General features: G+C 37.4%; 6 protein-coding genes and 2 pseudogenes across 13 annotated transcripts; 4 read left to right on the top strand and 4 right to left on the bottom strand.

Annotated features, from left to right (window-relative positions):
* The first annotated feature begins 2,907 nt into the window (after positions 1–2,907).
* On the top strand, positions 2,908–3,085 carry LOC147927863 (U2 spliceosomal RNA; annotated as a pseudogene).
* A 228-nt stretch (positions 3,086–3,313) lies between these two features.
* Positions 3,314–3,834, bottom strand: LOC104739934 (uncharacterized). Its single transcript, XM_010460414.3, has one exon. The coding sequence runs from the start codon at positions 3,694–3,696 to the stop codon at positions 3,469–3,471; it is 228 nt and encodes a 75-aa protein (XP_010458716.1). The 5' UTR covers positions 3,697–3,834; the 3' UTR covers positions 3,314–3,468.
* Positions 3,835–4,277: 443 nt separating this feature from the next.
* LOC104739933 (uncharacterized) lies at positions 4,278–8,660 on the top strand. Of its 3 annotated transcripts, none has more exons than XM_010460413.3 (13): positions 4,278–5,311; positions 5,433–6,174; positions 6,249–6,384; positions 6,476–6,596; positions 6,680–6,769; positions 6,863–7,162; positions 7,248–7,427; positions 7,536–7,622; positions 7,701–7,772; positions 7,855–7,947; positions 8,019–8,126; positions 8,282–8,350; positions 8,454–8,660. In XM_010460413.3, the coding sequence occupies exons 1-13, from the start codon at positions 5,063–5,065 to the stop codon at positions 8,526–8,528; spliced, it is 2,322 nt and encodes a 773-aa protein (XP_010458715.1). In that variant the 5' UTR covers positions 4,278–5,062; the 3' UTR covers positions 8,529–8,660. The 3 variants fall into 3 exon arrangements, 2 of the variants coding, with proteins under 2 accessions (XP_010458715.1, XP_087340585.1); XR_015580025.1 differs by having other exon boundaries at positions 4,816–5,311; positions 6,481–6,596; XM_087484459.1 differs by lacking the exons at positions 6,680–6,769; positions 6,863–7,162; positions 7,248–7,427; ... (4 more) ...; positions 8,282–8,350; positions 8,454–8,660 and having other exon boundaries at positions 4,816–5,311; positions 6,481–6,597.
* A 206-nt stretch (positions 8,661–8,866) lies between these two features.
* Positions 8,867–11,637, top strand: LOC104739932 (protein PARTING DANCERS-like). 4 transcript variants are annotated; one of them, XR_015580029.1, is made up of 10 exons: positions 8,874–9,058; positions 9,641–9,768; positions 9,866–9,954; positions 10,040–10,135; positions 10,203–10,297; positions 10,378–10,418; positions 10,515–10,598; positions 10,742–10,911; positions 10,989–11,072; positions 11,350–11,637. XR_015580029.1 is itself a non-coding variant. In XM_010460411.3 (10 exons), the coding sequence occupies exons 1-10, from the start codon at positions 8,986–8,988 to the stop codon at positions 11,372–11,374; spliced, it is 819 nt and encodes a 272-aa protein (XP_010458713.1). In that variant the 5' UTR covers positions 8,889–8,985; the 3' UTR covers positions 11,375–11,637. The 4 variants fall into 4 exon arrangements, 3 of the variants coding, with proteins under 3 accessions (XP_010458714.1, XP_010458713.1, XP_087340587.1); XM_010460411.3 differs by having other exon boundaries at positions 8,889–9,058; positions 10,742–10,845; XM_010460412.3 differs by lacking the exon at positions 11,350–11,637 and having other exon boundaries at positions 8,867–9,058; positions 10,989–11,214.
* A 600-nt stretch (positions 11,638–12,237) lies between these two features.
* LOC104739931 (bifunctional UDP-glucose 4-epimerase and UDP-xylose 4-epimerase 1-like) lies at positions 12,238–14,803 on the top strand (annotated as a pseudogene). The gene is made up of 9 exons (XR_015580028.1): positions 12,238–12,755; positions 13,075–13,124; positions 13,240–13,375; positions 13,476–13,577; positions 13,752–13,979; positions 14,102–14,183; positions 14,268–14,345; positions 14,442–14,533; positions 14,613–14,803. The product of XR_015580028.1 is annotated as a bifunctional UDP-glucose 4-epimerase and UDP-xylose 4-epimerase 1-like (transcript).
* Positions 14,804–14,883: 80 nt separating this feature from the next.
* LOC104739930 (uncharacterized) lies at positions 14,884–17,011 on the bottom strand. The gene has a single exon (XM_010460410.3). The coding sequence runs from the start codon at positions 16,938–16,940 to the stop codon at positions 15,039–15,041; it is 1,902 nt and encodes a 633-aa protein (XP_010458712.2). The 5' UTR covers positions 16,941–17,011; the 3' UTR covers positions 14,884–15,038.
* A 335-nt stretch (positions 17,012–17,346) lies between these two features.
* LOC104739929 (DEAD-box ATP-dependent RNA helicase 47, mitochondrial) lies at positions 17,347–20,292 on the bottom strand. Its single transcript, XM_010460409.3, has 2 exons — positions 19,797–20,292; positions 17,347–19,250 (listed from the first exon to the last, which is right to left on the bottom strand). The coding sequence occupies exon 2, from the start codon at positions 19,183–19,185 to the stop codon at positions 17,530–17,532; it is 1,656 nt and encodes a 551-aa protein (XP_010458711.1). The 5' UTR covers positions 19,186–19,250; positions 19,797–20,292; the 3' UTR covers positions 17,347–17,529.
* On the bottom strand, positions 20,218–22,805 carry LOC104739928 (E3 ubiquitin-protein ligase At1g12760). 2 transcript variants are annotated; one of them, XR_760108.3, is made up of 6 exons: positions 21,865–22,781; positions 21,289–21,408; positions 21,080–21,212; positions 20,826–20,993; positions 20,490–20,725; positions 20,218–20,364 (listed from the first exon to the last, which is right to left on the bottom strand). XR_760108.3 is itself a non-coding variant. In XM_010460408.3 (5 exons), the coding sequence occupies exons 1-5, from the start codon at positions 22,494–22,496 to the stop codon at positions 20,552–20,554; spliced, it is 1,227 nt and encodes a 408-aa protein (XP_010458710.2). In that variant the 5' UTR covers positions 22,497–22,805; the 3' UTR covers positions 20,218–20,551. The 2 variants fall into 2 exon arrangements, 1 of the variants encoding a protein (XP_010458710.2); XM_010460408.3 differs by having other exon boundaries at positions 20,218–20,725; positions 21,865–22,805.
* Positions 22,806–22,915: the final 110 nt, after the last annotated feature.

The following is a 22,915-nucleotide window of genomic DNA, read 5'->3' as shown; positions in this document are numbered from 1 at the left end:
AACACCGGCGAGCGCTATGACCAAAAACGCCACACAACTGACACCGCCCCTGATATCCTTTGCCGTGACCACCACGGGACGAAGAGGATGAAGAGCCACGAGAGGAGTTACGAGGATTGCGGGACTGGTAGTTGTTGTTATTGTTGGAGTGGCCATACGACTTGTTGAAAGCAACATTAGCAGTAACAGGAGCAACGGATATATTAGATGCTTGTGACTGAAGCTTCAGTTCAAAATTAATGAGCTTCTCATGGGGCGCCGGCATTGTGGGTGGAGTCACGTCCCTCTATTTGATCAACGATGGGCTTATAGTCCTCTGGGAGACCAGCAAGTAAGTATTCAATTTGTTCCTCATGCTCGTACGGTTTTCCCAACGTAGCGAGCTGATCAAAACGAGAGACAAGACCTTGAACATACTCATCAACAGATCGAGTACCTTTACGCCATTGCTTGATCTGTTCCTAGAGTTGTTTGATGTGTCCCCATGTAGGTTTCGCATAGGTAGAGGTAAGAAGAATCCAGATCTGTGTGGTGGTTGACGCCTTAGAGAGGATGGGCTGAATCTCAACCAAGATTGTACCAAGGAGACTCGCAACAATGAGTTGATCCTGTCGTTGCCAAAGAACATACGCAGGATTAGGAATGGTGTGACCTTCACGAAGAACAGTGGGAGCAGGAGCCACTGTCGTTCCATCAAGGTAACCGGCAAGACCGTATCCGGCGAGCAAGGCACGGATCTGGCGACTCCACATCAAGAAGTTTGATGCAGTGAGTTTGGTAACGTTCGCCATGTTAACATGGTGAAGTTGATCCGCAGAAGCAGTGGTGATAGTAGCAGAGGTAGTTTCAGCCATGGTGAGAAGGAGAAACAAAGAAGAACACTAAGAAGGAGAAAAGCGGCGAGAGGAAGAGAGTAGAGAGAAAAAAAAAAATTTAGGTCTAGGATTTTACTGCTCTGCTACCATGTAAGGAAATGGATGATTCTATTGATAGGAGATATTACAATATATATAGTGATGTACATAAGGGTTTTATACATTCCTTATTACATATTTAACCTCTGTTACACTTCCCTTCTCTATAGAGATCAATAGCTAACACGTACTGTATTTTGTTATGAATATCTAACTATACAATCTCTTATATATTAAAAGAGAAGTATTCTCTTGAAAAAGCTGATGTGTCGCCGCCAGAAAGCTCGAGACACATTTAACAAAAAACCCTTAAATTTTCTACTTAATTACATTAACATACCATTATATTTAAAAAAACAATTAACTGAATAATAATTAGATATGTCATCAATTCTCACACAATTTTAAATATCACATATTAAAACTAATTAAATAATTACATACTATTTTAAGTCAGAATTTCACTAAAATTTACTTACAAATATACAAGTCAAAGTTATATTATTTTTAAAAAATCAATATTTTTATAAAATATTGATTTCTTAAAATCAATATAAGTAAAATATTCTAAAAAGGCTATAAAAATATATAAAGTTAATAAAAATAAAGAACATATAACTTATTAAGCATATAAATTATTAACAAAATCATATAAATTTTTTTATTTTTATGTTAGTATTATTACCATAATAATTTAAATAACAAGCTTTCAATAGTTATTATAATTGATTATAAAAAGAAATATATTACTCCTGAATTATCTCCAACTTATTAAAGGAAACTTAATTCCCAATAAATATAGATTTATAGATATTCATAAATAAATCTAAAAATGACAATAAATTAGGGGATATCATGATGTGTAATTATTTATATATATATCTAAGTATGTAAACTAATTAATCTCAACATTTAGTGTGATTATTCATTAAAAAATAGAAATATTGATAACAGAATAGGAATATACTTTTTAATTGTACATTAATCTATGTGTTATAAAAAAAGAATGTGACAATAACCTTATCATTATAAATAAACTTAGTACCGAAAAAATCATAATATATTTAAAATGAGTGATTATTAAATTATGAAAAATTGTTATAGTTATTCGATTAACCAAAAATATAAAAATTTGATTTTTAATGCACACAAAAAATATATATTTCCATAAATTGTAACATTTTATAAATATTTTCTTTAACACGTTCACATAATTCACGGGTGAAATGTATTCTTACACGAATACATTGATTTTGAAATTTCATTAATTTTTTCATAATGATTTTTTGGTAATAATCCGTTATTTATAGAAAATATTAACAAACCAACTAACTCAAAATATTTAAATAGTCTAATCACAAATATGTAATCAATAAATTAGATTATCTTCAAAAAAAATTAGTTTAGAATCCGATTGTTACTAACATATAATAGAATTAATTAATTAAACTACCGAGTAATTTAGTATATGTTGTTATGGTTACATAAGAAACATGCAAAATTGTTATGATTACAAAATAAAATATAAGAGATATGAATTTGATTTTTAAACCACACAAAAGACATGTTGCAATAAATAGTAACATTTTATCAATATTTTTTTTTCACATTTAAATATTTCACGGGTGAAACGTATTTTTTACACACAAAAACGCAGATTTAAATAAATAAATGAAAAACTTTAGTTACATTTGACACAAACAAATATTAGTTTTCGAATGATAAATTTACTTATAATAATTTTCTTTAAATTGATTTATCCTGCACATAGTGCGAATTGTTACCTAGTTATATCGTATTCAAGTATTGAGTGATTGATTATATTTAGCTTCAGTAACTGGGCTAATTCTCAATAATTAAATTTGGGCCGGAAATTTAAATACTCGATTACACTTAATTTGAGTTGTTTTCCAAAGTCCCACATCGATAGTTCTGGATTCGCTCGCTCTCACACGAGGGATATAGAAGCAGCTCACGAGGGATCGTTCTAATCATACCTTTCTCGGCCTTTTGGCTAAGATCAAGTGTAGTATCTGTTCTTATCAGTTTAATAAATGCAAACCAGTAAGACCAAACACAACCGAGTGTTCTATTCGAAATAGCCACAGTCATCATTAGCTTGTTCGACTGGGTCAGAGTTTTTTCCTTTTAACCTTTTTCCTTAATTCCATAATTACTATTTATTGGTTTGAACTTTTTTTCATTGCGCAAGCAATTGTACAATTTTGTAGTTCTAAACGTTTGTTTGTACCAATTTATATTATTATTATTATCATACTGCTATTTTATACGATGATTTAAGTAATCATGTCGATAAAAAAATATTTGAATTTTTCTTTGACCTTTTTTTAATTTGTCTATTCTATAGTTGTGAATCACACCATCATTCAGATTTCATGTTTACCGAAGAGTTGTGATTTGTGAATTTATAAATTAACAACATACTAAATTTAAGTAGATTGTTAAACCGAAGCCAGACATACAAGAGCTACAACTAATAACTGACCATGCATATGCGCTTTTGAACACTTAATCTCGAACGCTTTGGTGGTTTTCACGGCGAGAAGCAGTGGAACACAAAACTCTCATAAACACCTGCACCACCGGTGACGAGAAACTCATTATCCGGCCGAGATGTCGACATCCGAGGATTACTACTATTTCTCTTATCCGGTCTCTTGCTTGAACCAGAGCCTAACATCATGTTTTTGCCGGAAGCGGAGGCAGCTTTTTTCTCCATTCTCCGGCGGTTGACATACTCTTCCGATATAAAGACATCCATTGGTTTGTATAAAAGGATCCAAGAAGAAGTAGAAGAAAACCTTTGCGGGGTGTTTTTTAGGGGATTAATTATAATGATTATGAAACAAGTGTTTTGATCCGGAGTTTGTTGAGGTGTAAGTTGAAGTGAAGAAGAGGTTGAAATTATAACATTTATAAATGGGGGTAAAACTGTGGGCGTTTACGTTACATGTTTTGGCACATATATTATTAACTAACTTTAGACAGATTTATTTTAAATGTTTTCCGTAAAAGATATTTTCTAGATGTGTACTCGTGTTGAATGTTGGTTAATTTTGTTTTTTTTTTCTTTTTTTCTTTTTTTTTTCTTTTTGTGAAATAATATAAATAGATAACTAATTAGTAGAACCTAGTTTTTATGGATTCCATGGATTCCTTTTTCAAAGGTGTGACATGATAAAACCAATTCTTCGATGATCTTTTTTCGGCTCAATACATACACTAATCAAATTTTACTACATCACGTGTACGCATGATCTACTTATATTGAGTCGAATAAAATATAAATATATATACAAATAACGAAACTATATAATTGATAGCAAGAGAAATCCATATAGTATATCACAATAGGTCCCATTATAAGAAAACGGCTAAAGCGAAGCGATAAAATGACGTTTCTCTTCAAACAAAATACAAAAAAAAAAAAATTACACCGTTTTGATATTACATGTGATTGGGATTCTTGAGAATCTTACTAAAACATGTGAAACTAGAAACGTTATCAGAATTTTATATTCGTCAAAAATCCAAAACCTGTCCGACGAGCCTTAAAAACCATGGTCCATAGATGCCACACCCACCCACAAGATGATCATATAGAGAGCGACAAGTGTATAGTGTAAAACCGCTGTTCGAGCCGAACGTAACGCCTCTCTTTTACTTCTTTCTTGTCCTTCTTCATTTTTTCACGTGTCAGTTAAATAACGCTTTTGCCCTAAGTTTTCAAAGGAATTTACGCCTTCTGTGTGAGAAAATGGTTTGACGTTCAAGGAGAGTAAAAACGACGTGAAGTTCGTCTTTAAAACAAAAGAACGGGAAAACGTAAAAACGCAATCGCTATTTTTCTCTAGTTGCTCCATCATCAACCACGTGTCATAACCTCACTGGTTTAACGAGGAAGCGAAATATAATTGCAAAGCTAAACTGATAAACGAAGCTCCATCTTCGTCATCCGCCATAGCCATTTCTTCTCCTCTGTCTGTAACCATTAATTACTCCACACAGAGCGTTAGTGGAGAAGCCAGAGTCTTGAGCCACTGTCTCACTCGAGAAAATTCGAGATTTTTTGTTCGAACCCATGATTCTCACTCAGATAAGTTATTATCTTTCGGCTTAATCGGGAAATGGACGTTCTCGCCTTATCCTCTTCCGCTTCCGCTTCCGCCGCAACTGTTTCTTCTTTCGCCGGAAACTTCCCTTTGTTTCCTTCTAGGGTTAGAGTGAGAAGAGACCGGGATACTCTATTAGCTGAACAGAAGAGGTTTTTAGTTTCGGCTTCGAAAAGGGAAGAGCCTAAGCTCAACGAATGGGATCAAATGGAGCTCAAATTCGGACGTTTACTCGGAGAAGACCCCAAATTGACTTTGGCTAAGGTGAGATTCTTTATTAAAAAAAAAAAAAAACCGGTTCTTTGAGTATATTTGAAATGAGAAATTCAAAATTTTTATGGCTTTGGATTTCTATTTTGGTGTTAATTGTGAAATTTTAATACAGATAGTGGCTAGAAAAGTGAATCCAGAGGCTACTTTCAATGAAGTTGAGAAGTCTTTCTACAAGAACAAGGGTAAAATTGCTGAAGTTGAAGAGATTCCATTGGATTGGTCAAAAGATAAGAAGAAGAAGAAATCTAGTTCCCTGGATGGATTGAAATTGGTAAAGCCTGTTCTTAAAGACGGAGTCAAGTTCGAAAAGCCTTTGGTGAAGAAGCCAAACCCTGTTCTGAAGAAGCCACTGCAGGCTGTTGCTGCTCCTAAGGTGCAGAGGTTGCCTAATGTTATATTGAGAAAACCGAGTTCCTTTTATGTTAATAATGATGATGATGATGAGGAGTCTAAGTTGCGGTTGAAACCGAATCTGACTCTCAAAATGAGGAATGAGAGGGAGAATGAGAGGTTTAGTGACATGACTCTGTTGAGAAAACCTGAACCAGTGAGCGTGGATATGGGAGACGAAAATGCTGAAGATAAGCTTCTCTCTGATGGGTTAACTATGAAGGAAGGAGACCAAGAAGCTGGAACATATTCAGATTATACTCTTTTGGAGAAGCCTGAAGCGAGGCCCGTGCCTGTGAACTTAGAAGAGGAAGTTGGAGGTAGCGGAGCTGCTGAATCATCAGAGATTGAAAACAACTCAATTCAGGAGCCAGAAGCACCTGAGAACGTAGAAGAGGAAGTTGGAGATAGTGGAGGCGGAGCTCTGGAATCATCAGAGACAGAAAAAAACTTAATTCCAACTGGTACATAGATCAACTAAGACCTTTTACAAATAGGCTAACATGGAGCTGATTCATATGTTTGTTGTTTTATCAAGAAATGCAGCTTAACAGCGAGATGTCCTCGGAATCCTCTGAGGAGAAAACCATTAACAGTGATCTACTCGTGAGAATTCCTTCGAAACCAATGTCTCAAACCATCGTAGAAGCTTCTTTACAAGGGAAACCACAAAGGTTAATTTTGGTTTTGTATCTTGATTTTTGAGGAATCGTGCTTTTATTATCCTTTCTTTCAGTTTTGACTGACTGGTTACTTTTGTTATAGATTAGATCCGTCTTCTGCGGAGCCATCAGTTTCAAACAGTGGACAACCGTTAATTGTGAACCATGAAGGTCGTCAAGTTTCTGTTGAGCTCAAGGGCCCTCCTACCAGATCTTCCTTGGAGGTTCAGAACTAACACTTTTTTACTATTTATTCGTTCATAAGATAAGAGGCCTATCATCAACTCGTTTTGTGTGATTTTAATAGGAAAATGATTGGAATAAGGCAGAGTCTCTAGTTAAGACAGAATTACGCGCGGATGTTGAGCTAATAAGCTCGAGCACAAGAGGCTTTGCTGTAAGTAAGATCTGTACTCATTTCTGGTTTCATTTCCTTTTTGTTTGTTTGTTTGTTAATTTGTATTCTTTTCTCTTCAAACCCTTTTTACAGGTTTCATATGGATCGTTGATCGGATTTTTACCCTACCGGAACCTAGCAGCAAAATGGAAATTTCTCGCATTTGAATCATGGTTAAGAAGAAAAGGTGTAGATCCATCATTGTATCGACAAAACCTTGGAGTAATTGGAGGTCAAGATGTCACGAGTAAAGCTCCATCTCCTAATTCAAGCTTAGATTCTGAAGTCGCTACAACGATCAATGGAGAAGTTTCTCCTGATATGAAGCTGGAGGATCTTCTTATGGTATACGACAGAGAAAAGCAGAAGTTCCTGTCATCTTTTGTTGGCCAGGTTTGACAAAAAAAGTCTTGTAACTTTTATTATCATACATGGGAATGCTTGTTATTCCTCCCTAAACATTTTTAACTCAATGCAGAAAATCAAAGTGAATGTTGTTATGGCTAATCGAAACACAAGGAAGCTTATATTTTCGATGAGGCCGAGAGAAAATGAAGAGGAAGTTGAGAAAAAACGAAATCTTATGGCTAAGCTTGGTGTTGGGGATGTTGTGAAATGCTGCATCAAGAAAATTACCTATTTTGGTATTTTCTGTGAGGTACTATATATCAGAGTTTATTAAATCTTTGTAGTAGCTTCTTGCTAATTGAACTGCAAGAACAGAAAACAGTTTGTTGTGTAAAACTAAAAAGTCTGGTTGAAACAGCTAGAAGGTGTACCTGCATTGGTTCACCAATCCGAAGTTTCGTGGGATGCAACTTTAGACCCTGCTTCGTATTTCAAGATTGGTCAGGTAATATCGCTAACTATCATAAATACTGCTAAGGTAATAAAACTGTTTGACAAAACGTTTCCTTTTTGGTGTTATCAGATTGTGGAAGCGAAAGTGCACCAGCTAGATTTTGCTCTTGAACGTATCTTCTTGTCGTTAAAAGAAATCACGGTGAGACTCTCAAAAATTGATCTTGTAGCAATTGGTAACTCATTTGATATAATCTAAACCCGTTTGATGTATCTTTATGCAGCCTGATCCTCTAACTGAAGCCTTAGAATCTGTAGTTGTTGGTGATAATGATCAGTTGGGGGGGAGATTACAAGCAGCTGAGCTCGACGCTGAGGTATTAAAGAAATTTTGTGACTTTTGTGATCAAACCATTATTATGAGGTTTTTGAAAACTTTCTTCTACAGTGGCCTGATGTGGAATCTCTGATCAAAGAGCTGGAAGCGGTTGAAGGAATCCAATCAGTTTCAAAAAGCCGTTTCTTTTTGAGCCCAGGTCTTGCTCCAACGTTTCAGGTACACAGTTTAATCGCCTAAATGCATATACTAAACACGAAAACAAGATTTTAGCACTGTTGTGACTTCCTTAGCGTAAAAATGTAAAGTTTCTATGTTTTGGTCCGGAATCAAAGATCTCTGATGGTTATGTTTTCGTTTGTGTCTCTTTGTAGGTGTACATGGCTCCAATGTTTGAGAACCAATACAAATTGCTTGCTCGAGCTGGAAATAGAGTACAAGAGGTAAAAACAAACAAAGAAAGATTATAATCAATAATGGTTTGTTGTTTATGAATGTTGGATGATTAAAAAGTCTTTTTTTTTGGACTGTTTTGTTTAATTGCAGATTATTGTTGAAGCATCGTTGAGCAAAGAAGAGATGAAATCTACAATCATGTCTTGCACCAACAGAGTAGAATGAGAAAATATTAAGGATGGAATGAACGATTCCACCATTTTTTTTTGTTTTTTTTTTTTGTCTCAAATGCTTACTGCTGCTAAGTGTACAACAATATACTATTTGATTATCTAATGTAATACAATTCCTTAGCTTTATGACGTGAACACTCAATTACCCCCACAAAAGCTAGAATCACCTCTCCTCTATGTGTCTTCTTCCTCTTTCTCTTCTTCAACCTCAAGTCAGATACCACACTTGTGAACCATCAATTTAGATATAAACTCAGAACCGGTTTAGGATAAACCAAAGTCAGAGCGATGTGGGACACAAAAACAAAACCCGGTATTACATTGTTTCCCCTTTTCTAATTACATTCAAAATTTTCGATTTGTTTTTTGGGTCGTCCGCCAAAAATATTTTCGTCTTTCAAAAACTCTCTCTCTCTCTCTCTGACTGACTCTGAGGTTGTTCTTCGTCAATGGCGACGGCGGGATCATCAAGCTACAGTGTCTCAACAGATCATCAAGTTCCTTCATCTCTCGCGAATCTAGGTACACTCTTTCCCCTGAGCCGGACTCTCCAAGTCTAGGGTTTGTTAGGTGTCAATTTGTGTCAGAGGAGACACGAGTACTCATCGCCTTCTAAATTTGCGATTCGGCTCAGATCCAACTTGAATCAAACTTTGATTCGTCTCTTTATCTGCTCAGTTTCCCCTGATGTTTGGGTGATAGATGATGAGTCTTAATGTTTCGTAAATTCATGTTACTACTACTATGATTTTTGATTTTTTTGGATTGATTCACGAGATCTGCCAATTCTGGTGTATAATAGAATATATGGATGGTGTTCTGATTTGTGAGAGAAGAAACACGAGTACTCCTCGCCTCCTTCAATATTTGCGAATTCGGATCAGATCAACTTTAATCAAACTTTGATTAGACTCTGTATCTGCTTGAATTTCTAATATACGATAAGTGCGCTAGTGTAGGTGATGTGTGTTTTGATTACTGCGAGGTATCCCCTCATGTTTGGGTGATAGATGAGTCTTAATGTTTCGTAAATTCATGTTACTACCGTGATTTTTGATTCACGATATCTGCCAATTCTGGTGTTCTGATTTATAAAAATGACAGGGAATGGTGCTGGTGTTTGTATGATGAGCAAGGCGTGGAAAGATGAACAAGAACCTTCACTCATCAGTTTCGTATCTTCGTTTCTTCGCTCTAACTCTTTCCGTCTTAACTTTGTCTCCATTTCCCCTGTAATGTGCCTCCCCCGCTCTGCTTAGATTTTTTTTTTTTGGAGTGTTGGATCTAAAAATTAGCTTAAAGAATTCTCTTGTTTGCTGTGATTGATAGGATCTGATCTTCAACTGTGGGGGTGTTTCTGTTGCTTTTGTTTTTGTGACAAAGTGGGATTGTTCCAATGTTGCCACCATCTTCGGCAGGTCCATGAGCTCTCTCTCTGTTACTGCCTCCTATATGTCTCTCTGTTTGTTTTCTTCTGATTTCTTTGGCTTAAACCGTTTGTAGAGTAAAGAGGCTGAAAGGACAGTTTTCGCAACTTTATGTTGTTGCCACACTTTCAACTACAGAGCAGAGTGATTCTTTCATGCGATCTTACTTCGAGTGAGTGGTCTCTACCCATCTAATTCACTTCGCTCCATTTTGCTTAGCTCGATAAATCTTTTCATAGATATGAGATGGAGTTTGGGAAACCTGCATTTATACAAGTCACTGATGCTGAGATGGGATTCGAGAAGATTGTTAAGATTGCTCACTCTCGTGGGGGTAAGACTCATTTCGTTTACTGTTAGTTAGGATAACCTCCTATGTTTTTTTTTTTGATTATATTGAAATTTGAGCTGCAGTGTGTAAGCAGCAGAAGGTGGCGTCTAAACTCAAGGTTGAGGTAGGTTGTCAAAGATCATTCCCTCTAAAGATCGGTTTCAATGTTTCGTTTGGCCTTCTCAAAAGGTTCCTTCTTTCTTTTGTCTTTCATGTGAAGAGAAAGCGAACAGTGCAGGATACAGACATTTTCATCAGAGTTGTAACATCAATACCCAACATTAACAAACATGATGCAAACACGGTAATGTCTTTACTTATGAGCTGCTCAAGTGATAAACTTGCAGTTTTGATACTATTAATACATTTCAAACTTAAAACTTGTTTGTGATTCATGTCGCTTCACTATGAATTCTGCGTGCTTACATATGTTCCCATTGGTTACAGCTATACCAAGCTATAGGTTCAATCGAAGCAATCGCTAAAGCATCCAAAGAAGACATTTTAGCAAACAAAGATCTCTCCTCTGAAAAGGCCGAGACACTCACCAGGTTTTTCCAAGATCCCCAGTTCTATCTCACCCCCAAATTCAACTGATGATGACTGCAGAAACAGTTGTAAGATTACAACTCTTGGCTGCATATAAACTTCATAACGTCTCAAGACTTATCCATCTTATTCTTGGCTGTAACAGTTTCGAAAGGTACCACTCAAAGACTCTCTTCGTAGTCCTTTGCTATGGCTATATAATAAACACAGCTATAGGAGTCAGTACCAGGTAAGTATAACGACTCACTTGTTTACTTTTGCTAGCTGTATCTGAATAACAGTACTTTACTTACATTTGTTCCGGTTAAAGTGTTTAGATGATGTTTAGTATCTGAACTTAATCAGTAAAGATGGGCACCAATACTTTTGAATTTTGATGTTTGCAGTAATTACTCGAAGTAACACACCAAATTCAATTATGAAAACGTTTGGTAGATTGATTGATAAATTTGACAGTTAAGCACACAATAAATGACCACACTTGTATACTTTATGTTGATGTTTAGGCTTATGGGTTCCGGGTTTCGTTGATCTTAAGCAAAAACGACATGCTAACAAAACCCATGTGGAATAGCTTTGCATATCTTAGGTGGGGTTTTTGTGTTCTCACTTATGTTATCCGGATCGAAAATCTCATCTACACAACACATGTTTTCTCACGTAAGAGAGATTTTTCCCGCAATTTGTGTCAATCATTGTAAAATAAATTACATGGTGTGTTTTGAATTTTGAGGAATTTACCATTCCTACTTGCAAATTGATGCATTAACGTGTTACGAATTTCTTTCTAAAAAGTATCTATATTAAGATATATTTTGTTAAAAAAAATGTAGATTTGGTAACTCTTAACACCGAAACACTTCAACTGTACCCAAATGGCCATATTGCCAATTGGTTACCTAAAATAATTAAGTTGTAGATATCCCTGTCATCAATTTGATCGTAAAGTTACCTGTAGATCTCTGCTGTCTCTGTCACATTCTTATTTATGGTTAAAGATAAATGTTGTGGACAACTTTAACAAAGGAAAAATAACCAAAAATGTTGATTGGACAACGTTACTATCCAATTTTTAGCGTGTTATATCATTATCGATCAGTAATTAGTTAGACAATTGTTAACGAAGAAGGACAGAATAATTAGATTATCTTATCTTAAACAGTAGAAAATTATCCTAAATTACTAATTTACTCCCTGTTTTGCCATAATCCTATAGGTAGATTTGGTAGTTAATTCATTTTACAACAAAAAAGGACTTATCTTTATTACTATTTCCTTTTTAAATAATTAAAAAAATCCGCTGTGAAAAGAGACAAAAACAAAAAAAAAGGTTCACGATCAATGCGTAACTGAAAATCGAGGAATACAAAAGCTATCATATCTCTCGTCTACACACACAAACTTAGAAGGATCATCATCGTTGTCATCATCATCACTGCCCTTTTTATAGAAAACCAACAAAAACATCTTTCTTTTCCTATTTTTTAGCTTTGCGTGCGTTCTTATCAACTTGTAAAGAAAGCTACAAAAATATCATTAAATAAGGACCCAACTCTCTCTCTCTCTTTTCATCTTCATTTGCTCTGCTCTGTTCGGTGTTCTCTTCTCTTTTCTTTTCTTCCTTTATCCAAAAGGGTTTACCCAACTCTTTTCGCTTCGTCCTTTATCGATTTTGCCAAGTGGGTTTCTTTGATAATCTTTGGAAGTCTTTGAAATGGGTTCTTCTGTGGAGCAGAACATTCTTGTTACCGGTGGTGCTGGATTCATCGGAACACATACCGTTGTTCAGCTTTTGAAAGACGGGTTTAAGGTTTCTATCATCGATAATCTTGATAATTCTGTTATCGAAGCTGTCGATAGGGTTAGGGAGCTTGTTGGTCCTGATCTCTCCAAGAAGCTCGAGTTCAATCTGGTATGTACTGTTTCTTCGTCTACTCTGTTTGCTATGAAGGTGTTTGTTTCGTGAAGTGAAATTGTTGCTCTGTGATTGTTTTTGTTTATAACTTGGTCTGTTCTTCCAGTTTTTTTCGGCTCTCTGGATATGGAAATTGGTTTCTTTATAAGATTGTCTTCTCTGTTTTGAAACAGAGGATTCGTTTCTCTTTTCCAAATTCGTAAACAAGAAAGAATCTGAGTTTCTCGTGTTTTCATCTCTGTTTGGTTCACAATAAAACTTGAAGAACTTTAACTTATCTCTATAGCCTGAACATTTTGGTGTTGGTTGGTTGCAGGGTGATCTAAGAAACAAAGGGGACATTGAGAAACTCTTCTCCAAGCAGAGGTATGTTTGATTCTTACCTTCAAAGTTTACAAGTAATATCAAGTGCATAGTAGAGTTCATAGCTTCTCTGGATCTCTGACCCTTGGCTTGATTTCGTTTTCTTGTGAGGTAACAGATTCGATGCTGTGATTCATTTTGCGGGTCTTAAAGCTGTGGGTGAGAGTGTTGGAAACCCTCGCCGCTACTTTGACAATAACTTGCTCGGAACAATCAATCTATATGAGACCATGGCTAAGTACAACTGCAAAATGGTTAGACAGGATTCTTAAACTTCAGAAATGTTTTCAAGTTCTTTCTTGTTGGATTTTAAATTGGTGGGGATGCAAATTGATGTGTCGTTGGAATATACAGATGGTGTTTTCTTCATCTGCCACTGTTTATGGACAACCTGAAAAGATTCCTTGCATGGAAGACTTTGAATTAAAGGCTATGAATCCTTATGGTCGTACTAAGGTATATCGAGCTTTTAACCTCAAACTACCTTTGGAAACTCTTTATAAAAGTTGGCTCAATTGTGATTGATACCTTGAAATGTTTCCAAAACTTGTCTGAGCCAAGTATCCTTTCTTAAGCCTTTCAAAGATAACAGTGCTCAATTGTTAAACGTTCAACCTTTCTTTTGTGCAGCTCTTTCTTGAAGAAATAGCTAGAGATATTCACATGGCGGAACCAGAATGGAGAATTGTTCTGCTGAGGTACTTCAATCCTGTGGGAGCACATGAGAGTGGCAGAATTGGTGAGGATCCAAAGGGCATCCCCAATAACCTCATGCCTTACATTCAACAAGTGGCTGTTGGACGTCTACCTGAACTCAATGTCTACGGACATGACTATCCCACCAAGGATGGTAGTGCGGTAATTACAAATCAGACCCCAAATCTCTTGTTCAGTTTTCTTATGATATATTGAAAAGGAAGTTTTGGATGCCTTTAAAAACAAGATGAGATATGGATTATCATTTTAGAAAGTTGAAACAGGTAAGAGACTACATCCATGTGATGGATTTGGCAGATGGCCATATCGCTGCACTCAGGAAGCTATTTGCTGATCCAAAGATTGGTAAGTCTCTCACACAGTTAACTGTTAATAGAGTTTAGTTTGGTATGATAAATTCTTCTCAGAGATGTGTTATTGTAATATCAGGCTGTACCGCTTACAATCTAGGGACTGGACAAGGAACGTTTAGAAATGGTATCAGCTTTTGAAAAAGCTTCGGGCAAGGTAAAAAGAACAGCTAAATGGAAATCAGAAGGGTAAACTTTTTTTTTTTTTGTAATGGTTTGTTTTAATAAAATGGTAAAACCAAAACGTTTGCAGAAAATTCCGATCAAGCTGTGTCCGACAAGGTCAGGAGATGCAACAGCAGTTTATGCTTCAACAGAGAAGGCTGAGAAAGAACTTGGATGGAAGTAAGTTCAACGCTTTCACCGTTAACATGATTGGTTTAGGGGTTAGATTGTTAGTAAACAATTTAATTTGGTTTTAAAGGGGGATGTATGTAGTGGATGAGATGTGCAGAGATCAGTGGAATTGGCAAACAACAATCCATGGGGTTACTTCGTTCTTTGTTTTAAGTTACCATGCATATGATATACTTGTGCTTTATTTTCCACATGTATCATTAGTTGATATAAATGGTTCATTAGTTGATTCTAATGAATTTTCAATTTTTCTCAAAACCAATTTCCGATCATTGGATTTAATGTGTTCAATAATAGGGGAAAACCTGAAAGCACACACCGGAATGCACCTTTGTGAATTTCCAAAACAAACAAAAGTATCATTCACAAATAACCTAAACAAACAAACCTGATCAAATGTTGTCATATGTAACTCTTGGATTGTTAGAAAAGACTACCTCAACTTAATCTTTCAATGCTCCAAGACAGTTATATGATGTGAACACCTAAAATTCTAAGAAAGCATATCCAAAAACTTTTTGTCCAATCTACCATCCGATAACATATCGATAACCATCTTTATAGTCGAAGCATCAGCAGCGAACCCGCACCTCTTCATTTCTTCGATTAGTTGAGCTGATTTGATTACATCACTAACTAGGAGATGTGCTCGGATTAGAGTGTTGTATGTACAACCGTCTGGCGCATGCCCATCCTCTACCATTTTTCTAAACAATTTATTTGCTTCAGAGAGTGACCCTTTCTTACATAATCCTGAAATCATTATGGTGTATGCCCTATTATCAAGCTGCATTCCTTTGAGAGGGAGTCTACAGAATAAATCCCAAGCATCATCCACTTTACTAGCATTGCACATCCCGTGAATAATGATACTATACGTACTAATATCAAGCTTCATCTCACTTTTCTGCATTTTTTCAAAAATTTCCATTGCTTTTTCTAGTTCCCCATTGTCACACAACCCATCCAGCAAAATAGAATAAGTCACGATATCAGGAGGAACACGACGAGAAACCATCGTTTGGAAGAGTTCTTTAGCAACCTCAAGTTTTCCCGATTGACAAAACCCTTGGATTAGAGTGCTATAAGTAATTGTATCTGCAACCACTCCTCTCAGGGACATTTTGCGGAACAATTCAAAACCATCATCGACCCGCTCAGCCTTACAATATCCATTTATGAGACTACTATAAGTCACAATATCAGGATCACACTCTTTGCTAACCATCAGATCCAGCATCTGGTTTGCCTCGTCTAGGCGGTTCTCCTTGCAAAACCCATCTATCAAAGAAGTATATGTAATAGTAGTAGGAGATATACCTCGTCGAATCATCTCCTTGTACAGTTCTTCGGCCTCTAGAAGTTTTCCCTCTTTCACAAAACTATCAATCAAAGAGTTGAATGTGACAACGTTGGGGGTGATTCTCCTTGTGATCATATCCCTGAGCAACTGCGCACCATCATCCCATCTACCATCATTACAAAAGCCTCTAATGAGAGTGGTGTAGGTAATAACATCTGCTTTAAAACCTTTCACTTCCATTTCGTTGAAAAGGTTGAGTGCATCGTCGAGGTTTTCGTCTTTGCAAAGACCATCGATGATGATACTGTAATGGACTACATCGAGCTTGATCTTTCTTTCTTCCATCTTTCTGAGCAACTCCATGGCCAAGGCAGTTTTGCCGGACTTGCACATTACATTTAAAACCGGTCCAAAGGTAACTTCATTGGGTTGACAGCCATTTTCAATCATTCGATCTATCAAAACCACAGCTTCAGACACTTTACCATTGAGACAAAGTCCATTAACCAGAGTGTTAATGGTAATGAGATCGGGTGTATGTCTCATTTCTACCATTCGATCAACTAATCCCACGGCTTGGGAGACTCGGCCCTCGAGACATAACCCATTAAGTAGAGTGTTAAACGTGATAGTGCTAGGCTCATACCCAAGTTTCAGGATCTTCCCCAAAACAGAATAAGCGAAACAAACTCTACCAAGCCGACAGAAACAATTGATGAGAATATTGAGAGAGTACAAGTCATACGCAATCCCAATCAGCTCCATCTGCTTGGAGAGAGCTAGAACGAGATCATACTGCTTTGTTCTGGCAACGGCACTAAACAATCTATTGAAATCAATGACAGTGGGAAGAGGACGAGACCTAATCATGGATTGGAAGAGATCAACAGCATCCTCTTCCTTAATATCTAAAAGCCCACTTCTCAATCTCTCTCTGTAAGACAGATTCCTATCGCTGAAACCAGAATAGTCTCGTTCGGAGCAATGGAGGAGTGAAGCATTTCTCAGCGTACCTGTCTCCAGGAAGCGAGGCTGAACAAATTTCGAAGCTTTTGTAGAGCTCCATCTCTGTATCATCATCAACTTCATCATCCAAAGCTGAATCGTTCCTTTTTCACTGTGTGTAATTTGCTAACCCTACAAACAGACAATGCGCACGATCTGTTGACAAAGGATTAAACCCGGTTCAATCAAAGCTATACCGGAATTGGTTTAGAAGAGATTTTACTTACTGTCACGCAAATATAATTTGTCAAATTATATATCGTCGACAGAAGAAAAAAAAAGAAATATTACAGTATTGTTTGAGATCGTATTCGTGTAAAGATTTGTTTACTTGAAGAAGTAAGTCTTCAACATATGGAAACTATTTTTTTTGGACATCAAATGGAAACTAATGAACGCAGGACTGAGAATTGTTCAATCAAACTGTTTCGCCGAATCCAATTGATACGTAAGTCTGTCTGTATTTGCTGATACATACTCACAGTTGCAAACGTTTTCTTGGATCCTAACAGATTTTTATGTCACAATGTAAATTTCAACACTCGTTATGTTCTTACTGATACAAATATATATAGGATATTAAAAATAAAAAGAGAGAGAGAGACAAAATTCTGAACTTGTAACTAGTTATAAAAGTATCTGAAAACTACATAATACAAAAGCAGAATTACATCTTTTACCTTATAATAGCTTTGTCTTCCTCAGTGACAACAAGCTCTCCATCAACAAACTCACAATACAAGAAAGGCAAACCAAGCTGCTTCTCCATCTTCTTCACTATAAACACTTGTGATTCCTCACACACTGTTACCACCGTCCCTTTCCTTCCCAGCCTCTCTGTTCTCCCAGCTCTATGAGCATAGTGAACCGCATCCGTTGGAAGCTCTAGATTCACCACCAGGTCACATTCAGCAACATCAAGACCCCTAGCAGAGAGCTCATTTGTCACTAGTACCTTAATTTCCCCGTTCTTGAACTTCTTTAGAACTGTTGATCTCCCTAGCTTCCCGAGATCTCCGTGCATCTCAGCTGAATTCATACCACGAGCTTCTAGTTTGTAGACCACGTCTTTGAGCTGCCTCGAGTGGTTCATGAAGGCTATAACCGATTGGGCGTCAAGAGCGTGAACGCATCTCCTTAACGTGTCGACTTTGTGTTGATGTTTTGAGATGCAGTAATAGTGTTTTAAAGCTGGAGGTAAGCTCTGGATAGTAGTCTGAATCTGGCCATTAGCCTCAGAAGTCGTGGGAGTTAAGCTAATCGCCGGTGCAGATGGTTGAACGGTATCAAGAGGAGTGACTTTGTTGGCTTGGACAAGAACCGGCTCGTGACTCCAGCTCTTAGCTGCTCGGATAACCGAGAATGGCACTGTTGCCGAGACTAGAATTGTCTGCCGGTTAGCACGTTCATCGACTTCCCCTTTAGGACCAGCCCCAGATCTCTTTCCTACATGTTCTAGTATTCGATGGATATCTTCTCGGAAATTAAACGATAAAAGCTCATCGACTTCGTCTAGCACCAAGAATCTACACCCATGAGTGTGCAATTTCCCACATTTGCTTATCTCTGCAATTCTCCCAGGAGTGCCAACAACAATTGCAGGTTTATTTTTCTTAAGGGCCTCTTCTTGCCTCATTCGGTTGGCACCTCCTACCAACTGCTGAACCATTCTTCGGTGAACAGGTCCAAGCAGTTTCTCCACCTCTCTAACTATCTGCATACCGAGTTCTCTTGATGGAGCAACAATCATCGCCTGAATCTCAGCCCTCTTCTCGCTTTCACTCTGGGAGCTTCTAGATGTTTCTGCTAGTGGACCAATTTCGGATAATATTGGAAGTAGATAAGCCAGGGTTTTGCCAGATCCTGTGTAAGACTGAATCACTGCATCGTGACCTTTGATAATTGCTGGGACAGCTGCTGATTGGACATCTGTTGGGACAGAGAAACCTTCTCTTTCCAAGCTGTCTAACAATGAATCTGGGAGGCCAAGCTCCTCAAAGGATTTTGCAGAAAACAAAGGCGACACTATCTCAGCTGGTTTCTTTTCCCTCACTACTTTCATTTTATCGTTCTTTACCGCTCTTACCTTACCTTGGCCCATATCAGTAACATAACTTCCCTCAAGCTTTGTCGCCTTACTTCTCCCAAATTTCCGTGGCTTTTTACCCAAATCAAGGCTTGCAAGAGTGAGAGACCCGTCTTCTTTCGCAACATGGCATAGCAAACGAGATTGACGGTGGAAATTAGTTGCACCAGAAGTCCATGATATCTTTCTGAAGGCTGAAAACTCTTTGAGCAGAACAAGGAAACGGGTTGAAGCTGATGCAGCCATGTCACTAGTGTGTCCTTGTTAACAAGAAAGAAAGCCTCTTTATCACAGGGTTTACTCAGAACAGCCTGCAAAGTAGTACATGGAATTCACATCAGACAGATGAAGTTATTCGTGAAATACAGATGAGACAGCAATAAGACATGCATACTATTCACAGATACACCGAGAAGGCTGAAGTAAAAAAGACATCAGCTTTGTTGAATTAGTAGACAAAACTACTGAAATTTTCTCAAATCTAGTAATACGAATACCAAATGAAATATATATCTAACAGGAATCAGCTTACATAACGCCAAACGATATCAACAGACAATACAAATATACAATAATGAGGCAATTCGTCGAACACTTGGCGGGCATGAAAAGCATCATCACCTAACAAGCGAAATTAGCAGCATGTGACAGTTTACACAACAAAAAAACCACTCCACTCCGTCCAAAAGATTCTTAAAAATAAGACCGAGACTCACAATTTCTAACCCAGAATCTAAATGGCTAACATAGATATCAACACGAGAGATAAGATAGTAAGGGCTGACAAAGCAATAGGAGAATAGGAAAGCAAATAGTCGCCTCAAAGCCATAGATGAGGAGATAAAAAAGAAAGGCACCTGATAATACTCTCCATGAGACGAGACGACGATACGAAGAGAACTGAACTACAACACTTGCGTCTTCTTCAGTTTCTGGATAAAAAGGTTCTGCTCTAATTTGACCAAACCGGACAAAACAAACCGGGTCTGAAGATAAAACCGGTACAACAATCTCGGTTTCCTTATAAGATTCAGGTCCTGGCTAAAATTTTGATTTGCTTTGTTCAAATTTTGTCTTAAATATACATAAACACAAATTAAAATCTAATCGGATTTGGTTTGTTATGTAATTGTGCTTACTATTACAGTTTAACTTCAGTTTTCAAGAGTTAATCGGATGGTGTGTTTGAGCTAGAAGTGATGGTACTATGGTAGTATCAGAGTTATTCACTGGCTATACAACTTCAGCTTGAAGGTTGAAAAACAAACTGGAAAAACATTAAATTAACAATCAAAATCTTCATTGATACATAACTAAAAAAGATCTAAGATGAAGAAAATCTCTAACAAATTCGAGGTAGAGTGAGAAAGAGGTAGTACAAAACATTGGTTTCAAGAGAACCACGATAGATACAGATGTACAGACCTGATTAGTTTCCAAATCAAAAAAACGAAAAACAAAAACAAACAAATAAGTATAATAATTTTGTATAGATATCATATCACAAACAATGCATCATATCTATAAAACAAACCGGTTTTGTTTTCTACCTTAACCCCAAGTCTCCTGATCAAATATGTTGTGGGTCATGAACAAGTAATGCTGTATTCGTCTAGACTTCCTCTCGATCCAAGTTGCTACTCTTGAGGATGTTGTATTTGCAGAGTGGGCAAGTCGCGTTTATGTATAGCCATTTGTCTACGCAGGAGCAGTGGAAATGGTGGCCACATGGAAGTTCCCTTAGTTCTGTTCCGTCTTCATATGCAGAGAGACAGATGCAACATTCCTATAATGCAGAATCATAAGAGTCATAAAGCATAATAATTATCTAAGTTAGGATTTGTTCTTCGAGGAGGAGGGTTGAATGTGTTATAGTGTATACTTACCGCATCCTCTTGCAAAAGAGTATGTTCAATGGGTGAATCTGTACCACACTCGGTCATTATCCCCTCAGTAGTTCCTTGGGCTTCATCACCAGTATGTTTGTTGGCATCACCTACTTTGCGAAACTTGAATTTGGTGAGCTGCTCAATGTCTTCTTTTGAAGCACCTTCCTGCATTTATTAATCATGTTGTGTTATAAAACAAGTAGCACAACATGGCGGCTTAGGATATAAGATGAATTGGTTATGAGAAGTACCTGATCTGCAACGGCGTATAGAACTGCAATGATGCATGGAAGGCAACAGCAGACAGCAATTCCAATAACGCAAGCCAACGCAACACAGAAGACAACAAAGAACACATCGAAACCAAGAAAGACGATAGACAACCTGGCATAAGCAATGCTATTCAGTGGCGGAACAGGCTAACACTTAAGAATAATAGAGATGGGAGGAAAGAACAAACCAGTAAATCCGAGGGGATTCTTGTGCCAACTCTTGGCCACCAGCAGATACCCAGTAGAATCCAATGATCCACCATATAAAGGAAAACATTGTATTGGCAGATTCCAGATGTTTTGCAACACTGCATTGGAAAACAGTAAGTGAAATAAGAATCTCAAAACATGGTATTACTAATTTTGTTGTAAAAAATAAAGAATAATAAAAAAATCTGGTAGCAAGGACAAGAGTCAATGTCTGATTTCCTAAATTTGTGTTATAAGAAAGGAGTGAATCCATTGTCCTATATGTATGTAACATCACAATTTCATCACAAGTTGCATATAATCTCAGTTAGATTGTAACGCATCAAGGATCATAAAGGTAGACGCTTTGTATAAAAGGTGCAGAGCAAAGCATTTAGATAAGAATCCACACTATAATATGTACCTGCCTAGCTCAAATATGTAACTTAAGTGCAAACAGCCTAAGCTTTTAAGACGCTACCACAGCAAAGCTCACAAGTTATTGAAATCTAAACAAGCTCGAGGCAAAATACACATCAAAATGCCGGAAACAAACATGTGATCTAGGCACAAACCTGCTGCTTTCGCTGTCCAAGTGCCCGAGAGACAAGTCGTGCTCATTCGAATTCCTCCTGGAAACCAAAGCATCTTCCTCCAAGGAAGAAGAAGACGAAGAGGAGGAAGAAGAAGAAGAAGAAGAGCGTGAGCGTGGAGTATTCCTAATCGTTCTCCTCCTATTCCTCCTCCGATACTCAAAACAAACACAAACCATATGCAACACGCATTGCAAAGCATAACCCAAAAGCCAAACCCTAAGCGGCATAATCGGATGCTCGTCCCTGCTCATAACCAAAACAGCCGTGGCAACGGAAACAAAAGCCAGGTTCCAAACGATGTCAAGAACCACCACAGGCTTCGAATAAGCCCAATCGCTTTGTCTCTCCTCTAGCTGCTCAGCCGCAGCCTCCCTCACGAGCATAGAAGGTTCCCTCATAACACGTCCGCTACTCGCACGACTTAGAAACCTAGCGGCTTCTCTCAAACCTTGTCTCCTCACAGATCTCCGTTCCCCCCCACTTCCTCCTCCTCCGTTGCTTCCTTCATTATCTTCTCCGTTTAAAAGCAACGGTGCTGGATCGATTGCGTCGGAGGATGATGATGATGGTGGCAGGGATGACGAATTCCCCCTGTTATTCTCCGTTGACATTGTCTCTCTCTCTTTTTTTTTTTTTTTTTTTGTGTGATTAAAAAAAAAAAACTAAATCGTTGAAATTGGTGTAGCGTTACGTCATAAAAAGGGAAGGAATCAATCTGAGAAGACGAAATTGAGATTGTTAGGGTTTCGAGAGAACGAGATGAGATGAGAGAGAGAGAGAGAGAGAGAGAGAGATGAAGAAGATGATGGATGATTAGATTATGGAAATTAACAGAAATAATATCTGTCTCTCTCTCTCTCCCTTTTTTTGACGAGAGATTGGTAAAAATATTTTTTTTTATTAATTTTGAAACTCAAGTCATTTAATAGTTTTCATGTGGTCCCTTCTTCTAGTCACCAGTCAACTATCGGACAAATTTTAATTTAAGCGGAGTACTGTATTATATATGGGCCACGGCCCACGAGGGTTT

The sequence above is a fragment of the Camelina sativa genome, chromosome 14 (assembly GCF_030686135.1).
Source record: "Camelina sativa cultivar CO46 ecotype springtype chromosome 14, ASM3068613v1".
Lineage (NCBI taxonomy): Eukaryota > Viridiplantae > Streptophyta > Magnoliopsida > Brassicales > Brassicaceae > Camelina > Camelina sativa.
This window is presented reverse-complemented; position numbering and strand designations above follow the sequence as displayed.

What these genes read in the sequence shown, in the direction of transcription:
- LOC104739934 (XM_010460414.3), bottom strand. Translation starts at nt 3,696, where the DNA reads ATGGATGTCTTTATATCGGAAGAGTATGTCAACCGCCGGAGAATGGAG.
- LOC104739933 (XM_010460413.3), top strand. Translation starts at nt 5,063, where the DNA reads ATGGACGTTCTCGCCTTATCCTCTTCCGCTTCCGCTTCCGCCGCAACT. An exon ending in CGAGCACAAGAGGCTTTGCT is followed by an intron (nt 6,770 to 6,862) that starts GTAAGTAAGATC and finishes CCCTTTTTACAG; the next exon opens with GTTTCATATGGATCGTTGAT. An exon ending in CTGGAAATAGAGTACAAGAG is followed by an intron (nt 8,351 to 8,453) that starts GTAAAAACAAAC and finishes GTTTAATTGCAG; the next exon opens with ATTATTGTTGAAGCATCGTT.
- LOC104739932 (XM_010460411.3), top strand. Translation starts at nt 8,986, where the DNA reads ATGGCGACGGCGGGATCATCAAGCTACAGTGTCTCAACAGATCATCAA. An exon ending in GATTGCTCACTCTCGTGGGG is followed by an intron (nt 10,298 to 10,377) that starts GTAAGACTCATT and finishes TTTGAGCTGCAG; the next exon opens with TGTGTAAGCAGCAGAAGGTG. An exon ending in ACAAACATGATGCAAACACG is followed by an intron (nt 10,599 to 10,741) that starts GTAATGTCTTTA and finishes CATTGGTTACAG; the next exon opens with CTATACCAAGCTATAGGTTC.
- LOC104739930 (XM_010460410.3), bottom strand. Translation starts at nt 16,940, where the DNA reads ATGATGAAGTTGATGATGATACAGAGATGGAGCTCTACAAAAGCTTCG.
- LOC104739929 (XM_010460409.3), bottom strand. Translation starts at nt 19,185, where the DNA reads ATGGCTGCATCAGCTTCAACCCGTTTCCTTGTTCTGCTCAAAGAGTTT.
- LOC104739928 (XM_010460408.3), bottom strand. Translation starts at nt 22,496, where the DNA reads ATGTCAACGGAGAATAACAGGGGGAATTCGTCATCCCTGCCACCATCA. An exon ending in GAATCCCCTCGGATTTACTG is followed by an intron (nt 21,213 to 21,288) that starts GTTTGTTCTTTC and finishes TGCTTATGCCAG; the next exon opens with GTTGTCTATCGTCTTTCTTG. An exon ending in CTCTTTTGCAAGAGGATGCG is followed by an intron (nt 20,726 to 20,825) that starts GTAAGTATACAC and finishes TCTGCATTATAG; the next exon opens with GAATGTTGCATCTGTCTCTC.